Source organism: Arachis hypogaea, chromosome 3 (assembly GCF_003086295.3).
Source record: "Arachis hypogaea cultivar Tifrunner chromosome 3, arahy.Tifrunner.gnm2.J5K5, whole genome shotgun sequence".
NCBI classification, from domain to species: domain Eukaryota; kingdom Viridiplantae; phylum Streptophyta; class Magnoliopsida; order Fabales; family Fabaceae; genus Arachis; species Arachis hypogaea.
The window spans coordinates 7787103-7807643 of NC_092038.1; the positions used below are offsets into that span (position 1 = coordinate 7787103).

Genomic DNA, 20541 nt, shown 5'->3' on the forward strand with positions numbered 1-20541 from the left:
GTAGCTATGAATTCGACTCCAAAATGTTTCCCCCTTTTGATCGGTACCAACTACAGGGTCAGTTGAAATATTTAACCATGCACTGATCAACATCTCATCCTCTTTCCAATGCCAGTGTTGAATACTATCTTGCCTCCGATCTTCAATATCATCATTGAGGTCGATAGCATCTAATCCATGAGGGTTGGCAAAATCTGAATATTGCGAATTTGGACTAGATTGTATAGGAGTCTGAGAGGATGGGTTAGAAGAGCCACCAACACCAGATGAGTTATGTCTTGATGCACTAAATTGAGTTGGAAACGGCAAGGAAGTTGGAGTAACATTTCCGATAGAAGGGTTAAATATGGATGAAAATGGTAAATGGGGTGTTTGTGAATTTTGATTTTGTGGTTGGAATATAGGAAATTGATTATTATAAGGAGTTTGAAAATTGAAATTAGAGAGATTTTGTGGATTTGGATTTTGAAATGTATTTGGTAGTATGAAGTTTTGATTTGGAACTTGAGAGTTTGAGGTTTGAGATTGTTGGGTATTTGGAATTTGAGGAAAGTTTTGTAAGTAATTGAAGAAAGAGTTGAGTTGGTTTGGATCCATTTTTTCGAACAAAAAATAATAGTAGCAGAATGATGATTTTGTGAACTTAGAAGAAGATGAAGAAGAGTTGTAGAGAGTGTGAGAATACAAGTGTATCTAAGTGGTATATATAGAGTAACAAAATATTAATTTATTAATAATAACGGTAACATAGTAACGACTAGTTTCTAACGGCTATTTTTACAACGGCTAAATTAATATAATAATATAAATATAAATAATATTTAATATTAATTATGATATAAATAATTAATATAAATTATTAATTAAATTAATATTTCATTATTTAATTTATTTAATTATTATAATTATTAGTAAATTAATTATAATTTAATTACTTAATTAATTATTTGTTAATTATTTAATATAAATTATTAATTAAATAAAATTATCAATATTTAATTTAATTAGTCATTACATTTATTATTAAATTAATTATTATTTAATTATATAATATAATTATTTAATTATATAATATAATTATTTAATTAATTAATATTTTATATAATTATTTATTATTTATTTTAATGCCAAATGGCAATTGTTTATTACTTTATGGGAGTCCCATTCAGAGGGACTCCCTCTTCTCTCTCCTCTTGAAAAACGTGAAGGACTTCACGTTAATTCTCTCCAACGGTTCAATTTTTTCTTTTTCTGACTAAACAGTAGCAGGGCTTCTCCATTGGAGATGCTCTAAGGCTCTAAGCAGTTAAAGAAACTGGATAACACAGCTGTTTAGGATTGGCACATAGTACACCCCCACTAAGTCAGACACAGTTACCATTTTAGTCATATTTATTACAGTAGTGCTACGTTACTAATTTTTTATCTGTCAAAATCTGCCAACTTGAGTTGGGCTGAACATAAAATCCATCTACTAAATAAAATCACATCTAAGTTAATCATGGTTTAATCCTAATTTATCACGTGTTGGTAATAGTTGGCAAGACTATCTATCGATAACGTATATTTTTCCTATTTATTAATAAACACATTCAAAGTTTTGTATTTCATTTCTTATTATAGTGAATTAGGGAGATAAGAACCGAGTGAAATAAAAAAAAAAAAAGTCATAAAGTAAGTGTAACTATTTGTCTTTGATGGTTTGTGTAGCCGCGTTGTTGTTGAATGTTGATGCTGACGTGGCTTATTCATTCATTCATTCCCTATAAAACAGAGTGTATGTTATCATCAATGAACACATTAAGAAATCGACATGGATTTCTTTGTTTGCTTCTCTCTGTTGCTTCTTCTTTCTTCATCTGCCACCGCTTGTGATCGTTGCGTCCACCAATCCAAGGCTTCTTTTTTCTCCAAAGCCTCTGCTCTGTCATGTGAGATTTCTACCCATCTATCACTTTCATTCATTCCATTTCCATCCATTTGTGTTATTAATTCTTTGAATATATTATTGTTGCAGCTGGGGCGTGTGGTTATGGTGAATTGGCACTGTCGTTAAGTGCTGGAAACCTTGCAGCTGCTGTTCCTTCCATCTTCAGAGATGGTGCTGCTTGTGGTGCGTGCTTCCAGATTAGATGCAAGGACCCAAAGCTCTGCACAAAATCAGGAACCAGAGTGGTTCTTACTGATCTTAACAAAGATAACAAAACTGATTTTGTTCTTAGCACCAGAGCCTTTCAATCTTTGGCTCTCAAAGGAAAATCTCAGTATCTTCTCAACCTTGGCATTCTTGACATTGAATACAAAAGGTATCAAAATAATTTTAATTATTTAATTTGTTGTTATTCTTCACATATATTATATTAAGTAATTTAATTAAATATTTTAAATTATTTAATAATTTTCAATTATTATGTATAAGTTTGGATAAGATAATATTTTTTATTTTTTTTCTTTTTGTTTTGGTATGTGAAATTGTGAATGTCCCCAGTGCTCACCTACCGGGGCTGCTGGCACCGGCCCACCGCAAAAAGCGAACATCCATGGTGGACCATAGTTTCAAAAATTATTTTATTCTAGTAACAGCAACGGTCTATGTCTCTATGTTGTATTACATAATATTATATAATGCGGTGTATTGTGTATAGTATAAGATTTGCTATGCACGTTCAAGCATAGTATAAATTTAGAAATATTTCAATTAAGTTTGACTTAATTAAAATACTTACTTGTTTTATTTATGGATGAATTTAATGGAGCAGGGTACCATGTGAGTACAAAAACAAGAACCTGGCTGTTCGCGTTGAAGAATCAAGCAAGAAGCCAAATTACTTGGCTATTAAATTTTTGTATCAAGGTGGTCAAACTGACATTGTAGCCGTTGATGTAGCTACGGTACGTTACATTACATGTTCATTAAAACATCAACTCACACATGGTACTTCTTGTTCGGTTAGATATATAACTATTTATGTGTCTGTAACGTAGGTTGGGTCGTCAAATTGGAGTTTCCTAAGCAGAAATCATGGGGCGGTGTGGGACACAAGCAGGGTTCCAGAAGGGGCATTGCAGTTAAGGTTAGTTGTAACGGCAGGTTTTGATGGGAAGTGGATTTGGGCACAGAAAGAGGTTCTTCCGGCTGATTGGAAAAATGGTGTCATCTATGATTCTGGTGTTCAAATCACTGACATTGCTCAAGAAGGTTGTGCCACTTGCGATGATGGTTCATGGCCATGACATCAACAAATTAAATATTACATATTTCTCATCTATTCATAGTTATAGAATACTAGTCAGTATATAGTTAGTTATATACTACACTAAGTTTCAATTTCATTCATTATTATTATTATGGTGGTATATTATATAGGACTATATATAATTATATACCCTCTACCTTGAGAAATTAAATTGATAATAAAAATAGATTACCTTGGAAAACTTCATCCTCTCTCTTTTATAGATACTCGTTTATGTGAAAAAAATTACCTTGAGAAAAATAGAAGTGCTAACATCAATCTCTATGTCATTGAGTAACTAATATATTAAAATTTTAAATTTTAACTTAAGCCTTAAGGATTATTTGACAGCTAACAAGACATTCACACCACTTAGTGCGTTTACCAAAATGATATTTCGTACATCAATTTAATAATTTCCATCTTACAATAATAAAAGAATTTGAGTTATCAGGGACCAATACTTTTTATTAAAAAAATCGCAATTATTAGTTTAAATATAAGCAAAACTAAGGGAAAAAATTGATACTACTTTTTAAATTTATCTAAATGTATAACTATGTTTCAATATATAAAGCTTTCTATACCATCAATTTATTAAAATTAAACTCTAAAATGTATTCCTACAAGAGTAACTGTTTCTACAAACTAATTATTACACTAAATAAAGATTTTTTTTTCGGGATCTTTCACTATTAAAGAATCTAAACTAATTATAAATTTTTTGGGGGTCTGACTTAATTAGTATATGGACAGGCTTTCGTTTAACAATAGCAAAGTACTATACATAGTAGCCCAGCCCATATATTAGATGGGCTTTCATGATCAAGAAAAGCAACAAAATTGGGCCACTTTCTTTAATACTGATATTAGATCAGAAACCATTTTACGACCAGAAACTCAAACTAAGAAGCCCTTTCGGCCCAAAATATAAAAAATGGCTTATACTTAAATAAAAAAATATATGCAAACCATTTTTTGTAAATCTGACTAGTGTTCAGTCGTAAATTTTTAAATAAAACTTGATCTATGTTAAATTAATCTTTAATCTGTCCAATTAAAAAATATCGTAGATAACAAAAAAATATTCGCATTTTAAAAATAGTATATTTAGTTTAACAAAATAAAAAAAATTGCTTGTTCACTTATCATTTCTCTTATGTAATTACATAGGACAATAGAAATTCCAAATGATGAATGTGCATGAAAAGCTGTGATCATTGCCAGTGTATTGTATGGCGCTGCATGTCAACTTATAGAATAATAATAATAATAATAATAATAATAATAATAATAATAATAATAATTGGTTATTTATATCTTTTGTCTAGGTGCATTTATTTTTATTTTTTCTTAAAGAGATTCACCTTTGAACACAATGATATTCATTTGTCGCAGATTATCTATTTATGGACAAATACTTAGCTACGAATGCTTAAAAATCGAATTTTCGACCTCTGAATTAAAAGACCAAATGATAAGCTAAAGAAAAAGTATATAGAACTAAAAGGTTATCAGCCAAAAACTAAACAAAATTACATTAATTTATATTAATAATTAATTTTAAATTTTTTTATTCAAAATTTAAAAAATTTAAAATTAATTAAGTAAACCTAATTAAACCTATAAAAACAACCTTCCTCTTTTCTCTCATATTAACCTATCCACCTCCAATAATCACACACACAGATCTCTCTCTCACCGTGAGGCTCTCTCCGCCTCCTCACCGCGACTCACTCCTCTTCTATCACCACGACCCACACCCTCCTCTCCTCCCCTTCTTCCGCTCTCTACAACTTCGTCATCCTTCGTCGCCTCTCCCTCGCCCCTGACTTTCACACCTTCCCTTTTGCGTTCAACACTTGTTCCTTCCTCATTTCTTCTTCTTCCATCTCCATCGCCCTCTCGCTACACTCCCAGGCCTTCAATTCGGCTTTCTTGCCGATCCTTTCTCCCTCAACACTCTCATATACGTTTACTCCCTCCATCGCCGCGTCCACGATGCCCACAAGCTGTTCAACGAGAGTTCTCATAGGGATGTTGTCTCTTATAATGCCATGGTTCATGGGTTCGTTAAATTGGTAAGACTACAAGGAATGGGATTAGTGCATGATTATATTACAAGGAATGGGATTCGGATTGATTCGTATCTAGCCACTGGGTTGATAGATCTATATGCAAAGTGTGGTTGTCTTGAGAACGCAAAGGATGCACAATTAAAAGAGGCTACAAACTACATAATTATAGAAATATAAAAAAAAACATTCATTTAATATATAAAAGAACATCCTAATACTTAACAAAAGAAATATCCAGTTATATTTTAGCAAAAATAATTAAATATCTATAAAATTTAAAAAAAATATAAAATTCTTAAAGAAATAGAGACATTTCTATTTGCAATACAAAAAAATTCGAATATAAAAGAACATCCATTTAGTATGAAAAAAAAAAACATTTTGATACTTAACAAAAGAACATCCATATATATTAATTCGTAAAAATTTTAAATTTACCCAAAGATATTTTGACTGATTTTTGGCTAATACCATTTTGATTCCTTAGCATTGCCCTAAGCTAAAAAGGTCACACTCACGTGCTTATCTTATACGTAGATTCATTACAAATCTTCATTTAGCGATATCAACACCACTCAAATACTGTTTAAAATAAAAGATAAAAAATGGCATATATTTATGATAGATAACAACACATTATTGTTATATAGATATTTATAACTGATCTCATATTATTAAAAAAAATTATATAATAAAGGAAAAACAGAAACACAATTTGACTCATTCTTAACTCGAATGTATTATTGTTGTTGGATAATGGAAGTCAGTCAAATGCGACTTTTGTTGTGCCAACAAATTAAGCTGAGTGTTGTCATATCGACAGCGACATGAAAAATAAGCAGATTTTTTTTTTCGGATTTAAATAAACAAACTAAAGTTCACATCATATAAACTATAAAGGATGTTGTTAGTTGTTACATATACTTACCATATTAACTTCTGTGTTAACTTTAGGTTACACAATATTGAATTAACATTCAAATTAGGTTTCAAAAAATTTTAGATTGCTTACTATAGTCTTCAATAAATTTTTTATTTTTTAAAATTCTTATAAATTAATTCCATCAGACGAATTTGTCACTTCGTTACTTTAAATGGGAATAATTTATCTTAGAGTGATATTTTATAAGATCTAATTATTTTATAATAAAATTTATTAAAATTTTATTTATTTAATACGTATATTAAAAAATTTGATTAAAAATAATTAAAGAATTAACTTGTCCAACGAGAATATAATTCTCGAAGAATCCTAAACAATAAAAATTTGTAAAAAATTAAAATATCTGATCTAAAATTTTTTAAAGACTAATTTAAATATTTACTTCACAGTATTTTATGGTTGATATTAATTTTTGTAAATTAAGAGTGACTTAGAGTGAGTTTGTGATTTTGGTAATGATTTCTCCCTCCGCGTATAAATAAAATAATGGAGAATCAGATTGATGTCGGAGCTTTGTTTAATTTAATTTGGTGATACCTCTAATTTAATGATATGATATAAAGGAAATTTTGTGGGGTTTGGCTTTAAGAGTGTCACCATATTCTTGGGATTTGGATCTTCTAAAGTTTGAATTTTACTTTAAAAAGTAAAGTGTGATCTATTACTATTGATTTCATAGGTGGGACCAATAATAAATATGAAAGAAAAATTATTTAGGAGGAAAAGATCATACTTTACTCTCGAAAGTGAAATTCAAACTTTATGAATCCAAATCCATATTCTTGTGATGAGAAATATTTTGGGTGTTAACTGTTAAATCTATACTATATATATATATATATATCACATAAAATTTCGCCGTCATAGTTAATAAATTTAAGATGCACTAAACTACTATAATGAGCAACTACCATAAAGAATATTATATAGAAACAGTGTTAGTTACTAAAGTACTTAGATGTCATGATATATTGCACACTTACAACTATGTAATAACAATGATGTATGAATACACCACTATCTGAAGAACCTAAGCTATGACCTATAAGTAAAACAAATCTATATATATACACGTTAAATTTAGAGAAGCAACATTGTTAGGAACTCGAAAATAAAAATTCAAGAGGTGGATTTTGGAATTGATTCCCACGAAATTTCTTTCGCCATTAAGTGTGAGATAATATTATATTCATATAGTACTTATATTTTATATTAATTTATTTTCGTACTTACATGCAAGGATCTAGCTATAGTACAAAATTAATTAAATATTGGCTTTGATCAGTTTGTGATTCCTTTCATAAGGCAAAATCTTTTAGTATATTGTTTTATTAATACTTTAACTTTATCATGTGCTTCCCTTTGCTTTGCATTATATATGTGACAAATTTAATTAAAACTTGTTTTTTGGCAAAATAGCTTGGATATCCAAAGAATCAAGAAAATTCGAAGAAGCAACATAGGAAGTTGCTTTTGATGTGTCTTTATTATGTAATTATATGAATCTATTATATATATAGAGGAGGACAATTTTGTTAGACTTTGATCTGGTAAATGATAATTGCTATAGCTATTATTACTTTACTATATATAGGATTCAAGGTGTACTAGAAGAAATTGGAATGCATTTTTTTATTATTATTATGGCAATATATAATGGCCTCACCATATACTTGATTGCAATGAGGTCTTGGCATAAGACTTCCAAGTCAAACCCTGCATCATGTCCATTAAAGAATTGTCCTTTTTTTATTTTCCATTTTTGGGTCATCTTGCCAGAAAGTGACTTTGAAAGGAAAAAGATTTTTTGTTACAAGAAAATAAAAATAATGTTCTAAACGCGTCGTTGCTTTTGAATTCACGATAATCATATCTTTTAGGTCTAGTTTGTAGACTTTGGGCAATATAAACAAATTGACTTAACCAACACAAATTAGCAATATCCCGTTGTTTTTACAAGAAAGAATAATTACTTTTAAAGTAGTAGAAGGTGAAAATTGTCCTCTTTACTCTCTCCTTGGTTGCTTAAAATGATGATGTCCATTTTTGTAATTTAATGCTTATAGAATAAATTTTCTTTCTTATTAATATAATTTTTAAAGATTACCTATAATTTTATGACACTAAATTCAATCATTAAAATAAATTAATATAAAATATATATTAAAATATAAAATATATATTAAAAATAAATTAAATAATTTATATTTATATATAAATATATAATGATTAAATTTAGTAACTAATTTTAATATATAAATAATATTTTTATTTTACAATACAAAAATATAATGTCTTTCTTAAAATAAACAAAAATAACAATGACGGTTTCAAAAATAAAATTATTTACAAAAAATATAAAAAATTAATTTTTAAGTAGTTAATATTAACTAATTTTTTATCATAAAAATATTTTTTAACCGTTATTTTTAAAAAATTTAGAGTTAGATTTTAGCATTTAAAATTTTATATTTAGAACTTATAATTTAAAAAATTAGCTGATATTACCAGAAAAAAAATTGATTTCCTAGTTAAATTCAAAGTTCATTATTATTTATATATAAAATTCAAATTTAATAAAGTTATTTCTTTTATGATTGACACATAATAATTAAAAAAATAAATTATAATTAATTTAAATTAGTTAAATAATTAATTCATTTGTTCATACATTTATAATAATTTATTAGTTAATAATAAATTCTTAAATAAAATTTTAATTCATAACGAATTAATTATTGACGTGTTTGAACATACTGTGAAGAAAAAAATAAATAAATCATATCCACTAGCTAATCTCAACAACGAGCATATTATGATTGAACCCATTTGTCTCTTTCTTGGTTTAAAGGAGAGACAATAATTCTATTCCATGTCTACCATGATTACATAAACCAAATGCTTGATGCATGCGTCTCTTCCAAATTTTATTTTATTTATTGTATTACTCGTGATATTAAAGAGAGCAGGATGAAGGTAGCACACATGACCATTATGTTCTGAGTTCAACTCTTTCTTTGCTTATTCATTTATTTATTTATTTATATTTATTATTATCATTATTATTAGTATTTAATTTTAATATATTTATAATATAAAATATTTTAATATTATTTAATCATATTTTTTATTATTTACATAATTAATATAAAAATTAATTCTTTTTGTTACTTTAATATTATATGATTAAATATACGTATAAAACTATTTTATACTAACGATATATTAAAATTAAAATTTTATTATTAGTAGATTTTTTAAACATTTTAGATGACTAACACTTGGTAATCAATAATTTTATTTTTTATTTACAAAATAAAGAATATACTTCTTATTTTTAATATTTTTAAAAATAATTTAAAAATACTTTCGATATTTAATTTGATTTAATTTTATGTCTTCGGCCGCTTTCTTATTTCTCTTTTGTCGTTCTCTCCTTCTCCCTCCGTGGATCGTGGTGGCCGCCTTCTTTCCGTCTTACTTCCTTTTGTCTCTCGGCTTTCTTGATTGCCATCTGCTGCTTTCTTTACCTGCGCATATGTTGACACACTGCAGATTATTGCGTATTAATATATTTGTATATATCATGTCAAATACTTTATTTGTAGATATACCGTGTTTGCATTAAAATTATCTATCACTCTTGGCTTTCAATTTAGGGTATTTTTGTTGTTATAAGTTGAAATGATATGGTATTGATTAATGTGATTTGTTATTTTGACTAATTTAAGTCATGCATGTTTTATGCACATGTTTCGGGGAATTAATAAGAGAAATTTTTTAGAGTAGTAATTTTTAATTATTATTTAATCAATATAAATATTAAATTATTTTTAATAAATAAATTTTATCAATTATGTGTTTAAATTTTTAAAAAATTTAGTATAAATTATATTAATTTACATGTATAAAATTACAATAAATATAAATACAAATTATATATTTATTATATATAAATTTTTTATAAATATAAATATAAATTATTATTAGTCAAATATTAATAAAAAATAATAATATTTATTAATTATATAACCTTGCTTAAGTAATAATATGCCTCAAGTCCATTGTGAGACCTATCAATTTGAGTTTTTCTTATAAACAAATTCGGACGTTAAGTATTTTTTGTATTTCTACATTTATGACTAGCAATTTCGTTATGATGAATTTATGATAACTGAAAGTTTGAAACTCATTCTATATATTTTTCCTATTTAATTTGTTGGCAAAAATATAGAGGTAAGCTTTACAGTAATTCTTGAATTTATATTCGAGTTTTATAATAGTTTTTGAAATTAATAATTATCCATATAATTAATTCTTAAAAATTGTATTTTAGAATTTATAATCGTTCTTTAAGTAATTTTTGTCAATTAGCTACCATTGAAAAATTAATGTGAATTCCCTTTTGACATATTAACAAAATAACAGATAATTGATGTTTGTAGAAGAGAAATTTTTTTTATTATAATTTACTCCCTAAATCAATTTAAAAACTCTAATCTCCATATTTAAAGATTATTATTCACAGCCTTTTTCTTCTCTTCTTTAATTTCGTAGCTGTTCTGCACACATTTTTTTCTTTATTATTTTCAAAGTCAAACATTATGAAGTTGAATTATAATTTTATTAGTCTAAAGAGGTCGTTTTTCGGTTGTTTAAACTACAATGTAAGTGATAGTTTTTATTTGTTGTGTTTCTGAAAATAAACTTGGTTCGTTCACTTCCAATCTTTGTTCAATTTGGGCATAGATTATAGATAAGAGGTGGTGTGAATAATTTTGTATTATAAACAGATAAAATTGAAGAAAGAAGATGTGATAACAAGTAATCATAGAATAAATCTTTTAATTGATAATAAAAAATAATAAAAAATCAAAATTACTTGAAAACTTAGAAGTATAGAGTCTAATTAAAGTTAGAGCTCTAAAATTAGGTGAACCATGGTGTTTGTATGTATGTTGCTGATTATTGTATTTATTTTTTTTTTAAGTTGGATAGACAATTTATCCAATTGTATGTTACAAAAAATAAAAGAGATGTGATATACATATCTTATTTATATATATACATGCTTCTATCTTTAAAAAAAATTGAAAAGTGACGGTGTTTCACATTATTCTTACTTGCATATTTTGGAAACAAAATAAAATTAAATATCAATAAAGTTATAATTCATTTTCCTAATATAAAAGACACCACCATAATCATTTGACTTTGAAGATGGGTAGAAGAATGTTTGTAAACAGCTACGAAGTTAAAAAAAAAAAGAAGAGAATGAATGCAGATAGTGATATTTAAATTTAAGGATTAAAGTTTTTAAAATTGATCTAAGGATCAAATTGTCATAAAAAATTTTTTTTCCATATATCAACTTTCTGTTATCTTGCCAGCTTCTCAAAAGAGAGTCTACATCAATTTTTCAATGACGCCTAGTTGATAGAAATTACGTAAAGAATGACTATAAATTTTAGGGAAAAAGATATATAAGATCCTGACTTTTTTAAATTTTGATAAATATATCTCTAATAAAATTTAAATATAAAAAAGTCTCTGACTTTAATAAATGAAGGACAATTTAGTCCTTTCGTCTATTTTTTTCTCGTATACCAAACGAAACTGGCTAACGTGGCTGAAACGGTGTCCAGGTATCCATTACAGTGCCACACTGAAAGGGAAATAAAGTTCGAATGACAAATAAGTTCTTGACGTCATTTTACAAATAAAGTTTGAAGGACAAATAGGTCCTTGAGAAATTTTTTTTCAAAATTAATAAACTCCTTTCCTAAATTCTCTCATCTACCTCTCTTCATTTTTATATTTCTCTCTACTATTTTTACTCTATATATAATTATATTTTATATTAGTAATTTGACAAATCAAAATATGTCATTTGATACTTTTTTACAATTAAAAGATTTTAAATGTAAAAGTATACACATTAAATTATTTTAAATTTTAGATAACGAATGTTAAAATTAATTATTAATAAAAAATTAGACTTTTTCATATAAAAATAATAACTAAAAATCTTATTATTTAATTTTTTATCTGCGAATATCTTGGTCTTCCTAGTCAGAAACTTTTGTCAACTTACGACTTTTTTGAAAAGTAGTTTGATTTTATAAATCTTTTGTGTCATGCATAATTTATACTGTTAGAACAAAGTGAACTATAATTTTTTTTAAAAAAATTATTCTCGTAATGTTATTATGGATAAAAATACTAGTTCTAATATAATACACAAATGCACTATGGAAAGGTGATTGATGAATTTTATTGAAAAGCACAATTAAACCAGTACAGCAGTAGTGTGATGCAGCATCATGAGTATAATGAAGTAATAAACTAATGAAACAATGAGAATGTATAGAAAGGAAAAATGATATATTCCAGTAACATCAGCACCAAAGGGATATGACCATGCATTCTTCCAATTAATTGAACCTGTCAAGAATGTGAGAATAGAATTTAGCAGAGGAATTTAGTATAGGAGAGCAGAGGAAAGAGAATGGGGAATAGAAGGATATTGAATCCACAATTACGAGAGGGAACAAGTGAATACCATAATACGCTATCCAACATAATTCTCCAGTCTCCTATTAGTAGCTTTCACTCTTGTGCTCCTGCGTGGTCCCTGATTTGTAACTAACTCTGAATGGGTAGCATGGCCTTCTTTTACGTGCCCAAACCCACTAATATTCGTTACATTACCCCCCAGAACAACATCAACCTTGTCCTCAAGGTTGAAATCTGGAAAAGCACGACAGAAGTTATCAACAACTTCCCATGTCAATTCTGCCACTGGACCTTCACCCCATTGGACCTGGAGCTGAAGAATCTCTTTGCCATCTTTAATCACCGTTCGCTTGGCTCGAACTGCATGAGGTTCTAAAACTGGACCCATTTCAGTGGTACGTAGAGGGAAAGGAAGGTAGTGAGTCTCTTGGTCACCACGGAATTTCTTCAGAGCAGAGATATGAAAGACATTGTGAATCTTTGCCTCCGGAGGAAGTGCCAACTTATAAGCCACAGCATTAAGCTTTTGCTGGATCTTAAATGGTCCAAAATAACGCATGCCCAATTTCTGATGCTTACGTAAAGCCATCGAATGTTGTCGATAGGGTTGGAGCTTTACTAAAGCTAAGTCACCCTCCTCCAATTCAACCTGGCAACGCTGCTTATCGGCATGGTACTTCATGAACTATTGAGAACGAGTCAGATTGTGCTTCAGCTGCTCTAGAGTCTGGTCCCGCAGAGTCAACATTTCTTGTAAGGAAGGATCATCCGTATGGCAAAATTCATACCGAATCAGAGATGGCGGATCCCGACCATATAGAGCCTTAAAGGGGGACATCTTAATGCTATTATGCCAAGAAGTATTGTACCAAAGCTCTGCCCAAGGAAGCATATCCAGCCATCGTCTCGGGGTATCAAAACAAAAACACCGAAGGTACATTTCCAGCGTTTTATTCAACACTTCACTCTGACCATCAATTTGCGGGTGATAGCGGAGCTCATGGCCAAGGTGGTCCCCTGTAGCTTAAAGAGGTGCTGCCAGAATTTGCTAACAAAGACTTTGTTGCGGTCTGAGACTATTGATTTGGGATAACCATGCAGCTTCACAACATGTTGAATAAAAGTCTCAGCAACACTCTTACTATTAAAGTCATTCTTAAGTGCAATGAAATGAGCTGATTTAGTAAGACGATCAATTACAACCAAGATCACAGAAAAACCATGAATTGGAGGCAAAGCTATAATAAAATCCATGCAAATATCCTTCCAAACTCTAGAAGGAATAGGCAGCGGTTGCAACAATCCTGCTGGCAATCTTGTCTCTACTTTTGCTCGCTGACAAGTACCATAAGAGAGGACATATTCTCGTATTTGCTGCTGCATCTTAGGCCAGTAAAATGTGGAGTGTTCCACTATTTTAGCAATGCCCGCATGCCCTCCCACAGCACTATCATGGAATTCTTTCATGATGAGACCAATGAGTTTGCTGCTCTGTGGAACTATCACTCTGTCCCGCCACAATAAAATGCCCTGCCGATAAGTATAGTTATTTTCCGATACCGTACCAGTGGTGCACTAGTATACAAGATCCTTAAGGAAGGTGTCCGTCGCAATCTCTTCCTTAAGACTCTGCAACCATTCAGATCTAGGCATTGACCATGCCGCGAGATAGGAGCGTGATAAAGCATCTGCGACGACGTTCTCGGAGCCAAGCTTATAGTGGATTTCAAAGTCATACCCGAGGAGCTTATGCAGCCACTTATGCTGCTCAGGAGTGTGCAAATTTTGTTCAAGTAGCGCTTTTAAACTCTGCTGGTCTGTGCGGATCACGAATTTCTTCCCCAACAAGTAGTGTCGAAACTTGGCAATCGCCTCAGTAATCGCATAGAACTCTCGAGTGTACGCAGATTGTTGCTGCATATTAGGAGACAACTTCTTAGAAAAGTAAGTTATGGGGTACTTACCTTGAGCCAGAACGGCTCCAATTCCTGAACCGGAAGCGTCAGTCTCAATCTCAAAAGGCAGGGCAAAGTTCGGTAATGCTAACACCGGTTCAAAAGAAATAGCATGTTTTAGTTGGTTGAACGCCAATTTAGACCTATGGCCCCACTCAAACGCTTCCTTTTTAAGAAGGTCTATGAGCGGTGCAGCAATGGTCGCGTAGCCTTTGATAAAGCAACGATAATAGCTAGTTAAGCCCAAAAATTCACGCAACTGCTTGAGGTTTTGTGGCGGCTTCCAGTCAGTAACCGCCTCCACTTTGGCACGCTCCATGTGAACCCCGTTGCCCGATATAGTGTGTCCAAGATAATCAACCTCGGATGTACCAAACAGGCACTTAGAAAGCTTCGCAAACAATTGCTCCTGCTGTAACAGCTTCAAGACCAATTCCAGGTGCTACAAGTGCTGATTTCAATATGGGTTATATACCAAAATGTCATAAAAAAAAACCAATACGAATTTTCGCAAAAATGGCCTAAACACATCATTCATGAGGCTTTGAAATGTAGCTGGCGCATTGGTTAAGCCGAAGGGCATGACCAACCATTCATAAAGACCCTGATGAGTTTGGAAAGCTGTCTTGAAGCGATCCTCAGGCTTGACCATAATTTGGTGATAACCCGACTGTAAATCCAGCTTCGAAAAAACTGTGGCACCAAACAGTTCGTCAAAAAGCTCATCCACCGTGGGTATCGGAAAGCTATCTTTAATAGTGATATTATTCAAGGCTCTATAATCTGTACAAAAATGCCATGTGCCATCCTTTTTTCTTACCAAAAGGATTAGGGAGGAGAAGGGGCTCTTGCTAGGTTGGATGATGCCTTCTTCCAACATGTCATTGATCATCAACTCAATTTGGGTTTTCTAGTAATGCGGATATCGATAGGGGCGAGCCTTGACCGGTGCTGCACCCGGGACCAAGGGAATGCCGTGATCATGAGAACGTTGGGGGGGGGGGTAAACCTGATGGCTGGGCAAAAACTCCTGCATAGGTGTTGAGAAGCAAAATTAATTCCGGAGCCAAAGTTTCAGGGAGTTGCAGCTGTGGTATCAAGGACTCTTTGGCTGGTTGCACCTCAAGAGTAAAAACTTTAGCTATAGAATCGGTACAAATCAAGCGTCTGATGTGATGAAATTGAGCCTGCGCCGGGGTATGCGACTTTTCGCCTTGCACCGTAACAAATTGGCCATTATGCAAGAACCTGAGAAATGAGGAATCGTAATCAACAATATGAGCCTTCAAAGTCCTCAGCCACATCATCCCAATCACTAAATCACCTCCTGCAACATGAAGAACAAACACATCGGGAATAGTCACTGTGCACCCACGCAAATTTACCTCCAAGGCTGGGATATAACCTTCCACTTCCAACACATCAAAATCACCTACCATTACTTTGATACCAGGAGCTGGCTCGATTGGAAGATTTAAGAATTTTGCAATCCGCGGCTGGATGAAGCTATCGGAGCTGCCGCCATCAATAAGGGCTTGAACTTCCAACCCATGGACATGAGCTTTAATACGAATCATCGCTGGACTAGAGGTGCCGTGCATGGCATTATAAGATAAATGGTGCCCCAAGACCTGCTGCTCCAATTGTGGCACAACTTTCCCATCACACAAAACCTCATCCATATTCACCTGTGGCTCTGTATCATCCTCCATTTCAAGCTGGAGAGACATGAATTGGCGGTTGGTGCACTTGTGTGTGGCCGAGAACCTCTCATCACACCAATAGCATAAGCCCTTCTCTCTTTTACTCTGGATTTCAGCTGGAGTAAGACGCCGAGTGGCATCTCGGTTTGAGGTCACAGGTGGGCGTTGTGGTGGTGTAGGAAGGAGGGGAGGGAGGGATGAACGTGTGGTCAGTCGCAGAGCAGTGCCTGAAGCATGGGTAGCAAATTGGGGACGATGGGAAGCCGGCCCTGAAGAGTGACGGGGGTTGGGGTTAAATTTATCCTCATATAATTTCGCCAGAGTCACAGCACGCATCAAACTTGGGGGACACTGGGCCTTCACCTCCCGCCAAATATCCGACCATAAGCCACTGATAAAACAATCCCTAAGGGCGTCAGGGGGTTCAAGCTGAGTACGGTTAGCTAACGCAACAAATTCGGTGTAATGCAGTAGGAGATTCGAACAAGGAAGGTCCGAACTCAAGCTCAATCGCCCGTTTGAGTTGCGTCCATGAGCGAAACTGGGCAGCCCTCTGTGACATCTGGAACCATGGGATGGCCGGACCCGACATTTGAAGCGCTGCCAAACCCACTTGCTCCTCATCAGGAACCCGAAAAAAATTAAAATTATTGATCCATGAAAAAAATCCAACCCAAGGCATCATTCCCATCGAATTTCGGTAGATCGAAGTTCACCCTTCGGAGCTGCAAGCCTGCACGAAACGGCTGGTTTCCAATTAAGCTCGCGCCATGTGAGAGTTCACGAGAAGGAGAGTTGGAGCGACGCGGAGTGTGAAGTAGTTGCGTGATGGAGGATTGAAGTGCATCAAATTTTAGATTCATCGCCTCAGAGGCTCTGGCCCGCTCTGCTCGATTTTCCTCCGCCGCCGTCTCAATCATCTGGTAGAGCTTCTTAATATCGGCCTCCACGCCTTTCATTCTCGTGCCGTCGGCTACGGACATGGGCAATGAAAGCACCAATTGGAAGGGTGATTGATGAATTTTATTGAAAAGCACAATTAAACCAGTACAGCAGTAGTGTGATGCAGCATCATGAGTATAATGAAGTAATAAACTAATGAAACAATGAGAATGTATAGAAAGGAAAAATGATATATTCCAGTAACATCAGCACCATAGGGATATGACCATGCATTCTTCCAATTAATTGAACCTGTCAAGAATGTGAGAATAGAATTTAGCAGAGGAATTTAGTATAGGAGAGCAGAGGAAAAAGAATGGGAAATAGAAGGATATTGAATCCACAATTACGAGAGGGAACAAGTGAATACCACAATACGCTATCCAACATAATTCTCCAGTCTCCTATTAGTAGCTTTCACTCTTGTGCTCCTACGTGGTCCCTGATTTGTAACTAACTCTGAATGGCCAGCATGGCCTTCTTTTACGTGCCTAAGACCACTAATATTCGTTACACACTAATGCTAACTTAATACATGAATGATACACAAATGAATTAATGCTAACTTGATGCATAAATGAATTGATGCTAACTAATGCCACTGGTATGATGAAAACTGAACTAATGCAATTTAACAAATTCTAATATAATACACAAATGCACTAAAACTAAACTAATGCAATTTAAGAAAAAAATAGAAACAGAACAAGCTCAATTTCTACAATTTTAATACAAATAATTTAAATTGCAGAATACAACAAGTTAACTAGATTTCAAAATACAAGCATAATTTTATAAACTAAATTCTCATAATAGAAACATAATAGAAGCATAATGGAAAAAAAATTCTGAAGGACTTATTTGTCCTTCAAATTTTATTTGCAAAATGACGTAAAGGACTTATTTGTCCTTCAAACTTTATTCCCCTTTCAGCGTGACACCGTAACGGACACCTGGACACTGTTTCAGCCACCACATCAGCCAGTTCCGTTTGGTGTATGAGAGAGGCAAATAGACGGAATGACTAAATTATCCTCCGTTTATTAAAGTCAGGAACTTTTTTGTATTTAAATTTTGTCAAGGATATATTTGTCAAAAATTAAAAAAATCAGAGACCTATCTGTCTTTTTCTCTAAATTTTAAAGTACAATTTTAGACATAAATATAAATAATTACTAATTTTAAAAATTATTATAAGACTCGAGTATAATTTTAAAGATAATAATAAAAAGTTTGTTATTATTAACTCTAAAAATATATGTATTTGTTTTGTCAAAAATAATAGAAAGTTAGTTATTATTCTTCTTCCTTCTATAACAGGAAAGGAGACCTCAAGAACTTTGGTTCTAACCCATGCTAGGGGCCACAACTTGGAAATCAATTTCCCGATCAACGGAATGGAAATTAAATTCCACATTATTTTCCAACAAATTCAACTTTCTTTTTCACTAATAACACTAATTTGCGGAAATGTATTCTCTCAGTTGATGTCATTAATATTATATGCAACGAATTTTCTTACATATTTTTTCTATGTATTATAGAATATATACTTGACGATCAATTCTCTTAATTTAGAATTTAGACAATTAATGTCTATTATTGCTAACCTGGCTAATTAACTACAAGAGGAATCTTATTTTGCTATAGTTTGCCCTTTTATTAGTATATAGTCAAGTTGATTAATTAGTATCAAAAGTCATAAAATTTACTATCACGATATGATTAGAAAGATGAAAATGGAACATGGTTATAAGATTGACCACCTTATCATTTCTATTTTGATAATAATGTTGAAGGAAAAGGAATGTACATGAGATTGAGTAACCAACAAACCAAAACGAGTTCAACTTTTTTTCCCCCCTTAAAGAAAGACAAAAGTTGAATTCGTAATAAAAAAATTATTTTATTAATAGGTTCAAATTAAATTGGCACACTTGATCAAAAACACAGAAAAAAAACATCATATACACACATTTTTAGTAGACATTACATAGATTCTTCTTCTTTCTTTCTTAAAAAAATATATATATATTTACAAACACTTCTGTTACTCACTTACTCATCAAGCATATGCAAATATGGAACCATCTACCTTAATAGTTATTCCTTTTCATTATATATATATACGTAATGTGTCTGTGTTTAAATTAATCTTAAAAAATTACTCAAATTAAAGACTGAAAGGTTTAATTGAGCACTTATGACTATCTAGAACTTATGAATATCCCGTAAATGCATTAGAACCGAATAGTTAGAGCATGGAATCCGAAGACTTATACCAATATTTCAAAAATCCAGCTGGTCATTGAACCAATAAATTTAGAAATTTAAAACTTTAATTTGTATTCAACTGAATATAATAAAATAATATATTACTATATAAAATATATAATTTTTGTATATTTTATAATTTAAAATTGATTAACTGCTAAAATTTAAATTAATTTATTGTCAATCAATTTTTTATCCGAATCGAACTAATCAGATATATAGTCGATTTTTTATTAACTTGATTCAGTCGACCGGTTCGATTCCATTACATACACACATGACCCAATTACAACAAATTAAATACAAAATATGCCTTAATATTACATTAGAATTTAGTTTATACTTTGCAAAACATGATAGTTCCATTTGAATTTTTATCTGACTAGTTAATTAGTTTATTTGATATCTAGACTCAACCGAGAAAAACCAAAACACACAATAGCACAAAAATATTTCCTTTCCAAACATGAACCTGCTAATACTCTAAATTGGAGTTCTTTTTAGGTTCCTCCTCTTGGCACCTAAATCAAAGGTTATTAGTCACTAGCTCTAATTTACCTAAAAAAGATATGTTATAAATGAAAATTAAACTAATTCTTATAATAAGTAACACGCTTGAATCTTAACGCCTAAACTAAGAGACCAATTTAAATTAGCTAGAGAGTTTAACATCCGTTATAAAAATAAATAATGCGACTACTTGATAAAGTTTTTTTCATAGGAAAAAATAGGGGTGTAAGTTACCGAATCGGTTCGAAAATTATTGCAGAACCGAACCGAATTTTATAACAATCGAATGAAAAATTGAAAAAACCGGTTTTTTTAACTAAATCGATCGGTTTGGTTTAGTTTTTAGTTGCCTTTGCTGAAATCGAACCGAACCAAATCGAAGAA

The 20541-nt window shown here is 31.5% G+C and overlaps 3 protein-coding genes across 3 annotated transcripts; 1 reads left to right on the plus strand and 2 right to left on the minus strand.

The window, feature by feature from the left end:
• Positions 1-1604: 1604 nt before the first annotated feature.
• Positions 1605-3438, plus strand: LOC112789238 (expansin-like A2). Its single transcript, XM_025831047.2, has 4 exons — positions 1605-1931; positions 2018-2306; positions 2760-2892; positions 2986-3438. The coding sequence occupies exons 1-4, from the start codon at positions 1814-1816 to the stop codon at positions 3232-3234; spliced, it is 789 nt and encodes a 262-aa protein (XP_025686832.1). The 5' UTR covers positions 1605-1813; the 3' UTR covers positions 3235-3438.
• A 9390-nt stretch (positions 3439-12828) lies between these two features.
• On the minus strand, positions 12829-13455 carry LOC140182902 (uncharacterized). Its single transcript, XM_072230870.1, has one exon. The coding sequence runs from the start codon at positions 13453-13455 to the stop codon at positions 12829-12831; it is 627 nt and encodes a 208-aa protein (XP_072086971.1).
• An 893-nt stretch (positions 13456-14348) lies between these two features.
• Positions 14349-17414, minus strand: LOC140182908 (uncharacterized). The gene is made up of 4 exons (XM_072230877.1): positions 17105-17414; positions 15738-16874; positions 15225-15511; positions 14349-15170 (listed from the first exon to the last, which is right to left on the minus strand). Exons 1-4 carry the CDS (start codon positions 17412-17414, stop codon positions 14349-14351), a joined length of 2556 nt encoding a protein of 851 aa, XP_072086978.1.
• Between the last annotated feature and the right edge of the window lie 3127 nt (positions 17415-20541).